General features: G+C 43.5%; 1 protein-coding gene across 3 annotated transcripts; it reads left to right on the forward strand.

Annotated features, from left to right (window-relative positions):
- The first annotated feature begins 646 nt into the window (after nt 1–646).
- On the forward strand, nt 647–9,003 carry EIF4A2 (eukaryotic translation initiation factor 4A2). Of its 3 annotated transcripts, none has more exons than XR_014168263.1 (12): nt 647–763; nt 2,694–2,736; nt 2,817–2,949; nt 3,196–3,335; nt 4,746–4,914; nt 5,141–5,250; nt 5,508–5,651; nt 5,971–6,108; nt 6,460–6,549; nt 6,779–6,858; nt 7,449–7,553; nt 8,194–8,402. XR_014168263.1 is itself a non-coding variant. In XM_081911265.1 (11 exons), exons 1-11 carry the CDS (start codon nt 735–737, stop codon nt 8,336–8,338), a joined length of 1,221 nt encoding a protein of 406 aa, XP_081767391.1. In that variant the 5' UTR covers nt 647–734; the 3' UTR covers nt 8,339–9,003. The 3 variants fall into 3 exon arrangements, 1 of the variants encoding a protein (XP_081767391.1); XR_014168264.1 differs by having other exon boundaries at nt 7,449–7,549; XM_081911265.1 differs by lacking the exon at nt 7,449–7,553 and having other exon boundaries at nt 8,194–9,003.
- The last annotated feature ends 2,320 nt before the right edge of the window (nt 9,004–11,323 follow it).

Raw genomic sequence — 11,323 nt, forward strand, 5'->3', positions numbered from 1 at the left:
TTCCCCTCATGGATGCCCTCAGCCCGTCCGTCTTGCACCCATTTTACAGTTTCTCCTCACACCGATTTCACCGGCGCCCTTTTCCTCCTTATTCCTCATTTATCGCCCAACGCCCCCTGGTTTTCCCTCCCCCACCCCCTTCTTTACCTTACAACTAACCTCCCCTCCCCCATTCTCTCCCCCGTCCTGAAGCAGCAGCAGCAGCCGCCACTAATTCTCCCCTCTCGCACTCCCTTCATTGCTCCTCCCCACTACGATTTCAACCCAGCCGCCTTCCTCGCCGGGGCAGGGGCGAACTCGGAAACCCCGTTTACAAGACTCGGGGTGGCGGGAGGAGGGGGAGGGGAAAAAAGCGGGACGCAGTCGGTCCCCTCAACTGCTGCAATATCCCTCCGCGACTCACATCGTAAAGTAGTCCCACACAAGGTCTCTCCGTTTTCCGGATTGAAAAAGCCAGAATCTTCGTTAGTCTTCATTAATGGGGGTTGGGGAAAACGTACAAAACAACTGGTCCTTCCCGGAACCAGCAGGTGGGAGGAAATGCCTGGTTCTGTGGTGGGCTTGCTCTCGCTCTCCCTCCCCCCTCCCACGCCGCACCGCAAGTTGCTGTCCATATCCCTCCGCAGCAAGAGGAAGGGGGAGTAAAAGTAGTCCCGGCCAACGGGAAGGCTATATAAAGCCGGCGCCGCGGAGGCGCTGCCTTTTCAGTTGAGGAGAGCGGTGCTTATCGGAACATGTCAGGCGGCTCCGCGGATTACGGCAGGTAAAGTGTGGCGCGCGGGGAAAGGGGAGGCGCGGCCCTGCGTGCCAAGGGCGGCGTCGGGCTATTTAAGGCTCGAAGCGGAGGCGTCGAGAGTGACGGGAGGAGCGCTTTCGAGGGCCGTGACGTTGGACAAGCGGGGCGGCGAGAAGGACGCGCCATGGTCGCCGCGCTGCCTCTCAAGGCCGCTGCGGCTGCCGTCCTCTTCGTCCTCCCCTCGCTCCGTAGGTCGAGGCCCCGCTCTTAAAACGTCTCAATAGACATCGGCCTCCCTCTCACGGGGCAACGGGGCCGCCTCTCCCCGCTTTTCCCTCTGTAAATGCCTCGGATAGTACAGCCCGAAACGGTTGGTCCCCCCCCCCCATCTCGCTTTCATGATTGGTGCCTTTTCTCCCCCCGAGTCTCAGTTGCGCCGCATCGGGGGGACGGGCCTCCCCCCTTTTTTTCAGGAAGGCCGCGTGGTTTCGTCCAAGAGTCTGCCTCCCCGAGCGCGCCTGCTTCGGAAGATTCCATTTTCACTCTATCGAAAAGGGGGGGGGACAGGGTCGGGAGGGGTGCGGCTCGCAAGCTGTTCTCGTCCGTCGGCGGCCTCGCCAGTCCCCGGCGTGTCCTCGACATGCGCAGTCGAGGCTCAGGGGCGGGGTTCTCGCGAGATTTCGGCGAGAGGACTGAGCACGGGACGGGGACGGGAATGCACGGGTTGAGAGCGGGTCTCGCTGCTGATAACGCGGCACGTGCCCTGCCTTCATTTTTCTTAGCGCCCCCGCACACCGCCTTGCATGCATTGTAAGGCGCGGAAGCCGCTTATCAAAAACAGCTTTCCTTACATTGCAACCTGTGCTGACTGAAGATAGAGTAGCTTCTCTTCCACGTGTAGGCCAGGGTCTCACTTTAACGCGAAAATGTCTCCCCCCCCAAAAAAAAAGATCCCTTCTTAATGCAGTGCATATTGGTGATGTGAAATTTCCATAGGAAACGACTTTAACTTACTATAGCCGGGGCTGTAGGTGAGGGGTGATCTGCATCTGCTCAACCTAAAATGGCGGAGACAAACTGTTTGCAACAGTGAAGCAACATCTGAGCATTTTTTTGAGGTAGCAGATTACATGTGAGAAGTAGACTGCAGTCTGCTTCTAGCTTTCTTTGGAAAACAAAAACGCCTACCAATTTTCCTTAGTTTATAAATGACTTTGTATTCCTGATGGTGGCCTGTATGCAGCACGTGCTGTGTGTGGCCATGTGATTGCCATGCCAGCATACTACACAAAGACTTCAGTACCACTGTTGTTTGATTCTGGTCTAAATAGAAATTGAGAGTTTACGCTTTATCATGAAGACTTAAATGTATAAGTCTTTAGTGTATAATGGTGGAGCTCACCACCTTGTGGAAAAATAGGTTGAGTGAAGACTTGCCAAGTTAGTCTTGGGTCTAAAATTTTCCATTTCACAATACACCAAGTACATTTCTGACAAAGCAGTAAATGTGGGATGCTCATCCTGAATTCTGAGAGTGCATTTAATCTGGGTCTTACCATTTTATGCTTACAAAATATACATACTGAAGGGTTTGGAAAATGAACAAAACCAAATCTCTGATTCTTTTGAAATGGCATTCCTTGATTTAAGGGTGATTTTTAAAAATACTTTTGAGTGCAGTGAGCAGTTCAATAATGGTGATATTCAGATAAGTTGCTTAGAGTAAACCAATTTAAATTATTGGCCCTCATTTAGTCACCAATTTCAGCTTATCTGCTCTAAATAAAAGTTAGTTGATTTCCAACTTACGTTGGGAGATGGCAGCTGTAACATTGTTGGTAGATGTGCTCTGGAGTAATTCATTACAGTATTTGTATCAGTATTTAATTTGGTTGCATCCATAGAAGTTAGAAACTTACTGGTTTGGCTGACAGCTTTGGCTTTTTTATTTAAACAGAGACCATGGCCCAGAGGGAATGGACCCCGATGGCGTCATTGAGGTTAGTATTTCATTGATAGTTTCTTTAAAATGTCGATAGGGATGATGAGTGAAGTAAAACATTTTTCTTTTCTTTTGCAGAGCAACTGGAATGAAATTGTTGACAATTTTGATGATATGAACTTAAAAGAATCCCTCCTCAGGGGCATTTATGCATATGGTTTTGAGAAACCTTCAGCTATTCAGCAGCGTGCTATTATTCCATGCATCAAAGGTATGCTAGTAGTAATGTGCTTCTTATTGGTAGGTACCAAGTACTGTTCTTTGGCTTGAGTTCCCAGCCTTGGGGTGGAAGTAAAACACATCTTTCCTTGAAAAGTGAGATGATGGTATACCATCTTTCGGGACTGACCTGAAATGGAGATAATTTGTAACTGCTGATCACTTGAAAAGGAAATAACAGTTAAACTGAATCCTTGATGTGTTGTGTGGGAGCAGTAAATATCTATCCTTTTTTTAGGGTATGATGTGATTGCTCAAGCTCAGTCAGGTACTGGCAAGACAGCCACATTTGCTATTTCCATCCTGCAACAGTTGGAGATTGATCTCAAGGAGACCCAAGCACTAGTATTGGCCCCAACCAGAGAACTGGCTCAACAGGTATTGATAGTGTAGTTAAAAGCTGCTTACATGTTGCATAGGTTTCAGGTTTCACAACTGTAGGACAGTTAACATTCCCTGCAGGGTGACTTCTTATCTCTGGGTTATAAAAATGGAAACAGGCCTCTGTCCCACTAGCTTTTCTCCTTTAAATACATGGAGAGAAGTCAGCTGGGACAATGGGCCTCTGAAGCTGTGATGAAGTTGGGTAACAGCTGTGTAGGAATGATGAAGGGGCATATCCACAAGTCTCCATTATGTTAAAATTTTAATCTGAATTTTAAGCCTTTGTAAAAACAAAAAGGGCACTCTTAAAAAATGCATGCAGTTGTGCAACATGGAAACTGCAGTGCGCATGTGATCAGTTGATTTCTCTGTATGTATGTAATTTGTACTGTGTGTGCTTCAGTCTCTTAAATCTTCTGTTTTGAACAGCTTTTTGTGGCACTACACACTTCCATTAAATTCTAGTTCTTCTGAATAGAACTTTAAATATTGTGATAAATGTTTAAGACCAACATACAAATTCTGGAGAATTTTATAGTTTGAGTGCATAACAACTTTTTAAAAAATTGAAACAATTGTCCAAGTGACTTAGGGGGAGGGGGGTGGGACCTATGCATTTGTTCAACAAGAAGATCCTAGTGAACTTTTGAGTTGAATTTTACGTCATTTCTTGGGGAGGACAGCAGGATAATAGAAATGAAATTAAGCATTGACAGCAATCCATAACTTGCTTCAGGGAAGGGAAGGAGTCTAGGATGGGTTGACACAGCATCAGTTACTTTTCAGTTTAGATGATTTTGCCTAAGTTAAACTGCTTTAAATATAGCATTGTCAAGAAAGCTGTCTTTAACTGGTAATTTGCAGTTCTTAAGTGGATATACCAAGCTGTTTGATAAACGATAGGTGGACATTTGTAAAGAACCTGCCAAGTTTTCACCGCTAATCTCTGAGGGTCATTTATTTAAATGTTACCATAAAGTTGTACTGTAAGTTGTACACTGAAACAATTTAGCCCAGGTAGATCCTAGTTTTAAAAGGCACTTCAGTGCTTCTGCATGTGTGGTGACTAGTAGCTATTTTCTGTTCCAATGTGCAACCAAAACGAATCTGCAATTCTACATTGGTAGTACTTTATATCGCTTTGCAAAACCAAGGCTCCCCTCAGTGTAGAAGAACAAATACTTCTCTGTAGTAGACTACCTGACTGAGGACAGCTTCAGATGTATTACATTTCTTTTGGAGATAACGTTTGTGGATAGGAAAGGCATTGCAAGCTGCATGTAAAATAATCAAGTACAAGTTGCATGTGTCAGTCACTGCATACAGTATAGATTCATTGGGAAGCTGTGGCTGGTGAAAAAGTTGAGAACTGCTTAATATTCTAATTGAGACATATTATTTCAGATCCAAAAGGTTATTCTGGCTCTTGGCGATTATATGGGTGCAACTTGTCATGCTTGCATTGGTGGCACAAATGTTCGCAATGAGATGCAGAAGCTGCAAGCAGAAGCTCCCCATATTGTGGTGGGAACTCCAGGACGTGTGTTTGACATGTTAAACAGGCGTTATCTGTGTAAGTAGTGAAGTACTAATTAAACTCTTAGTGGGAATGTGTTTGAACAAGCAGTGACTAAAATATCTTAATGGGCGTGCTATTCAACTGAATAGGCAGAGGTTCCAGACGTAGGAATGTGCAAGATTGGTGGTTTAGCATTGATTTTTCCTACTGAAGAAGAAATCAAAAGAGTAGTTTAAAAGAACCCTTATAATGCTTCCAAAATGTTTCCTTTTCGTTCTAGCGCCTAAATGGATCAAAATGTTTGTATTGGATGAAGCAGATGAAATGTTGAGCCGGGGATTTAAGGATCAAATCTATGAAATTTTTCAGAAATTGAGCACAAACATTCAGGTAAAAGCAATCTCGCAGTAACAGTGGCCATTAAATTTGGCTGCATTGTACTAGTGCAGGTAAAGTTACAATGTAGCTGTGTAGTGCTGTATTGTCGTTCCCCCTGCACAAAGCAAAATTGTCTCTTTTCTATCCTTGTCTGTTTTGATTCCACGGCAGACAGGGACGCTTGGTTTCATACATTATCTTCTCATTGACCAGCTTCTTGAGCAATTTTAGACCAGACCACTTAAAAGAAACACTCCTTTCCTGTCCAGGTTGTGTTGCTGTCTGCCACTATGCCAATGGATGTGCTGGAAGTGACCAAAAAGTTTATGAGAGATCCCATTCGTATTCTTGTGAAGAAAGAGGAATTGACCCTTGAGGGTATTAAACAATTCTACATTAATGTGGAGAGAGAGGTAAGGGGGAAGTTTAATAATCTTGAAGGAACTTCTTGTACAAGCACTGTGCTAAAACCACAGAAGCTGGGGTTACGCCTTGGCTTCTGTGGTAATGCTAGCACGGTACACACAAGAAGAAGAACAAATGCACTGGATCAGTAAAAGACTTGGGTGGACCTCTTTCTTAATGTCCAGTGTCCTAGTCTGGAGTTTTGGTGCAACACTACTTAATGTCGAGAAATACGAGTCCCCTTTAAGATTCTACTTTGGAGTTTTGTGTGTACCTCATGCAACTCTCTTCCTTGTGTGTACATGACAATTTCCTTAACTTTTACAGGAATGGAAGCTTGATACTCTCTGTGATTTGTATGAAACCCTGACCATTACGCAGGCTGTTATTTTCCTTAACACAAGGAGGAAAGTAGATTGGCTTACAGAGAAAATGCATGCACGAGACTTCACTGTTTCTGCTCTGGTAAGTGTTGATGCATTGCATGCTATGGTAATTGAGAAGCAAATACTAAGGTGCAGTGTCATGGGAAGTGGCATTCCTAATCCAAATGGCATGGTATTGCATACTTGAGTGATGAAATTTGAGCACTGGAAGAGACTTCTAGACCCCTTGGAAGCAAGGTTCCTCTTTTGCTAAAATCCATTCTCGGAGGTTTAAACCTGCTACATTCTTCATCCCCTCCGTATTTTCCAGTATACCTGCCTGTTGCAGATAAGAAATGTGCCTCAGTTACCAGAGTAATAGTTTAGCAATAGTTTAGCAAAGTTTTGAATATTTTATATTTAAAAGGCCATAAATTCTTTATCCATACAGCATGGTGACATGGACCAGAAGGAGCGAGATGTTATCATGAGAGAATTTAGGTCAGGTTCAAGCCGTGTCTTGATCACTACTGATTTATTGGTAAGTATCCCTGGTCCCTGCCTTTTGTGCGTACTTACCCAAAGCTGTTCTGTTTGGTGCAGGTTCTTGTAACCTGAGCTACTCAAGCTGTTGGAAGAGTAAAGACCATGCTCCACTATGGACTTGCATTATTGTAGTTCATCACTATAACATGGTCAACAAAGCTATAAGTGTACTGTGACCCTGGGGGAAGTTTGTGTTTATAGTAATTTATTACTTGGGTTTATAGGCTCGTGGCATTGACGTGCAGCAAGTATCGTTGGTTATAAATTACGATCTGCCGACCAATCGTGAGAACTACATTCACAGGTCAGTTGAATTTCTACTCAGTTTCCATTCCGAAGCTTCTTCAGAATCTGCACACTCTGAATACTTGTCTTGCTTTCTTCCATCATATAGTACAGTGTATGTGTGTACGTACACATAGTGTTGTGAGGATGGGAGGGGCAGAGCTTCTTTGTTAGCCAATGAAACAAAACAGTGGGAAAACTTGTTTGTATTGGAACCTCAGCAATTAATTATTGGCTTTCGGGATAGAGCTACTGAATTAATGTTCTGTGGCTTGTGTTGTTGAGTCTGCAAAAGTTCTTTAAAGAACTACTACTGTTGTATTGTGATTAGGAAAGCAGAGGTTTATGTTGTTTCCAAAGTTGCTATTAGTTTTCCTTCCTAGCAGTAAATACTTTGCCTCTTTCAGCTTGTTCTGTTGCTTTATTGGAAGTTTCTTTGTGCCAATACCTTCACTGCTGCTCTTTGGTTCTTCTTACAGTGGGATTCTTTCTCTGGTGTATCTTCTAATAGCTTTCAGTTTATCTCCCTAAGCTTAGCTATCTATCATAGTGGCTTTGTCCCCTAAACAAAGTAAATTGTACCTTGTTACTTGATGTAAAAAAATACAGGAGTCGCTAGCCCAGTTGATGACGGGATGGTGCTCAGAAGCGACGTTGGCGTAATTTAGGACGTGGATTCGTAAGCGGCACACTGTTTCAATAAAGAGCGAGTTGGTATTTATATACTTTTCTTTTGTAATGATTGTTGTGAGCTATGTTTTGTCTTAAAAGCTCTTAATACCTTGGTCAGGTGAAAGCAGAGGTTGTGGGTTTTGTTTTTGTTAACCTATATATCTCCAGTGTGCCCTGTAAATGCTACTGCAAAAACTGGTGGTTCTGCAAAAAGTGGTGGTAAGTTTTCCCACTGAATAAATTTGTCTTTGAGGAAGTAAATGTAATGTTTGGCTTCAAGGGATTTGGTTTTGGAAAATTTTGGTTTTAAAAAAAAGGTTTGTAATTTGTAGGCTGACATCAAGCTCTGTCCATGTTCAAAAGCCGATAGTGAGCTTATAATTTATAACTGAGTTATGCAAAAGTGGGGTGGGGGTGGTAAAGTTTTTCTGGGTATAACGTGGCTTGTCTGTGCTGCCAAAAGCTTTCTTTAGTTGGTATCTGCCAGTACTCAAGAGAGTAAAATAAATCTTGCATATGCTTTCGGCACAAAAGAATAACAGTGCTATAGTACATCGCAACAATGTGTGACACCATTAATCTGCCAGTGAGTACCACTTAAAACAATTTTGTCCCTGGAAACAGGCTATTTAAAATGAGTTTAAAAGTAGCTTCTTCATACTCTTTTCCCTGTTCTGTGCAGGATTGGCCGCGGTGGTCGTTTTGGCAGGAAAGGTGTGGCTATAAACTTTGTCACTGAGGAGGACAAGCGGATCCTTCGGGATATTGAGACTTTCTACAATACTACAGTGGAGGAAATGCCAATGAATGTGGCTGACCTCATTTAATCCCTGGGATTGAGATGTTTTTGGAATGCAGTGCTCGCTGTTGCTGACTAGGCGATCCACAACGGGCATTGTGCTTCTTTCTTGGGAGATACATTGAATCTTGTCTCAATGCTCATTACGGATCAGAAATACAGATTTTTGATAAGCGAAACGACATTTTGTCGTGAGCTTTTGTGGGGAGAGCCTTTGGCTTTCTCCTCTTTAGGGTTTTAGACTGTTGGGGTTGGGTGGAAAGTCATGGGGTCTGTAAATTTTTTCTTTATTAGAAATTTATTTCCTAGTTCTGTAGAAGTGGTTGTGCTAGATGTTCTTTTTCATTTAATTATTTACTTATGGACTAAAAGGTATAAGTGCTGCATAAAATCAGCCAATTATGTTAAACTGGCATACCTACCTTTATTGTATATTATAGTTCTATAATAGACTAAATTGGCCTTTCAAAATGACTAATCTTTTATAAGAGCATTAAAAATGCATTTTTGTTTGCTATGTATTTATTGAATAAAGTATTTAATTAGTGTTAAGTGTGATCTGGACCCTGTTGCTAAACCCCAGCAAGCAATCATTACTATTGTCTTAGTTAGGGTTAAACCCATTAAAATTGCCATTTGCACATGTCTTAATGAAGTTTGAATGTTCAATAAAATGCTTATATATTCACTTGACTGAGCTGCAGATTTCTTTGGGTAAGTGCCTATAGTCTTGCATTAGATGCACCAATATTTCATTCTACCCTAAGGAAACTACCATATTTATTTGAGTCTAATGTGCCATCGGGTCTAATGCACACCTTGTTTTCTGCTATGTGATTTGGCCAAAGGTGAGCATTAGATCTGAGAAAACACGGTTTTTACCTAAATTGATGTTAAACTTTTACTCGGTGGTGATAGGCCTTTATAATCCGGGTTTGGCGTATTGGTGCTGTGTCATTCATTAGATCGCCAAATTATCTCTCGTTTCTTCAGCCCAGGGCTTTTGCGTCCTTTCCAGCTATATGACTTGGGCTTAGACTGGTAGAAAAACTTTACTCTTGACATTACAAACCGGTTAAAAATAATTACCGTACTTTTCTCTCTATAACACGCAGATTTTTTCTCCTAAAAAGTAAGGGGAAATGTCTGCGTGTTATTGAGCGAATGTGTGGTCCCTGGAGCGAACTGGCCCGAGTGCAGGGGCAAAAAATCAGATCGTGAGAGAGGAAGCTGTTGCTTCTGCCTCAGGGTCTTACTGCCCACTCTCTTCTGTTTCGGTTCCTGTTTGCTAAAACAGAACAGAGAGCAGGCATATCCCCTCACCTCCAGGCAAGCAGAGGGGAAAGAAAAGGATCACGCCCTTCTAATTCCTCTCCATGCTCTGGTGCTGCTGTGTCCAGGGAAGCATTTTAGGGACTCGCAGGCAGTCGGAAAACATGCAGGTGGGAGAGGGGGGGCTGGCTTGGGGGGGGGACTTTAGCCTTCCTTTCCTCTTTCCCACCCCTCTCCTTGTCCCTTCAGTGTTTTTCCTTCCCTCCCCACTTAAAACGCGGATCCACATGGATCCTCAGGAACTTTGCATTGGGTCACCCCAAATTCACCATCAGATCACATGTCTGTGGCCACAGCATGAACCACAAAAATGATACATCCACTGTTTCAGAATTTTCGTCCCTTCCTCTAAAAATGATGTGCGTGTTATGGTCAGGTGCGTGTTATACAGTGAACAATTACGGTATTCCAGCTTGCAGAAAAAGAAGAATCTGGCAACCCAAAGGAAGTAAAAGCAAAACTGGCCTCTTTGTCAGCGGTATAATTTCACAGTATCATATGCTGATACCTAGACTAGGAATGAATAAGCCTTTCTAAATACCAGAGGCAGGTAGATTTCCTGAGGAAGGTGGTATTGTTGGCCCATAAATCGCACACAACCTTACACAAATTTTAAGAGCTTTACTTAAAACCAATGCTCCCAACTATGAGCTCTTGACAACACAATCCTTACCTTCCCATCTGATTGACAGTCTCGACTTTGAGTTCTGTATGTATGCCTTAGGTGAGGGATTTGTAATGGGAATTGGGGTTGCTCGTGCGCAAGTTGCTGCTACTCTTGGCAAGGTTGCCTGGTTAAACCTTTCCCTGGCTGCACAGCCCTTACTCCGTGGCCAGCCGTGTCAGTCACTGGCAGAATCCGTCAGTGGGCGTTTCTTGAACTTCCAGCATAAAAGTTCTTTGACGCCCAGTCTCCGCCTAGCCTCCCTGCGCGGAAGTCTTCTGCGCAGGGTGGGCGTGGCCAGCGGAGGACCCATGCTCTCCCTGCTGGTCTCTGGAAGAGTCCTGGAGCCATCTCTCCAAAGCCCTCCCCTGCTCCCCTTTCTTCCTGGTGTCACGCTGATTTCCTTCCCCAGTGGATGAGTTCCCTCTCCCTGCTGGGCCCATCACTGGGGAGCCTTACCTCCACTCCTGGCTCCGATGGCAGTTCCCTGACAGGATTTGTTACTACTATCCTCAGGAGAATTAACAGTACTATAGCTGTTGCTACTGTGGCTGGCAAGATTCATTTCTAACATAGGTGATTTATAAACTGATATAAATAGGGGTGTTGATGCTATTTAACTTGTAGTTCTTTATATCCTGCATTTTTGCCTCACAGGGACAAAAACCAATAGGTTAGATGGATACCTTAAGATCTAGTAAAAACATGCAGATCATTGCAGTGGAATCGCAGCACCAGTCCTTTGCTTAGAAACAAGCCTCTTCCCAAGTTGTCTGTAAAATCACTGGAAAGTGATCAATGAGGCAAAAGAAATATATTCTGTCCTGCAGTTTGTTTTCTGGTCTTATAATCCAGACTTTTATCATATTTGCTGCACATTGTATCAGCTACTTGTCTTATGGGGCTGGCTTTTAACTCGTGTCATGGCCAGTAGTTTACATAAAGCCGCCTTCTAATGCTACAACTTGTTGCTTTCCGCCACAATTTGTGAAGCAAAATAAATCACATGTAAGTGAG

Source organism: Podarcis melisellensis (genome assembly GCF_964234715.1).
Source record: "Podarcis melisellensis genome assembly, chromosome: 5".
NCBI lineage: Eukaryota > Metazoa > Chordata > Lepidosauria > Squamata > Lacertidae > Podarcis > Podarcis melisellensis.

What these genes read in the sequence shown, in the direction of transcription:
- EIF4A2 (XM_081911265.1), top strand. Translation starts at nt 735, where the DNA reads ATGTCAGGCGGCTCCGCGGATTACGGCAG. An exon ending in GGCTCCGCGGATTACGGCAG is followed by an intron (nt 764 to 2,693) that starts GTAAAGTGTGGC and finishes TTATTTAAACAG; the next exon opens with AGACCATGGCCCAGAGGGAA. An exon ending in AATTGAGCACAAACATTCAG is followed by an intron (nt 5,251 to 5,507) that starts GTAAAAGCAATC and finishes TTTCCTGTCCAG; the next exon opens with GTTGTGTTGCTGTCTGCCAC.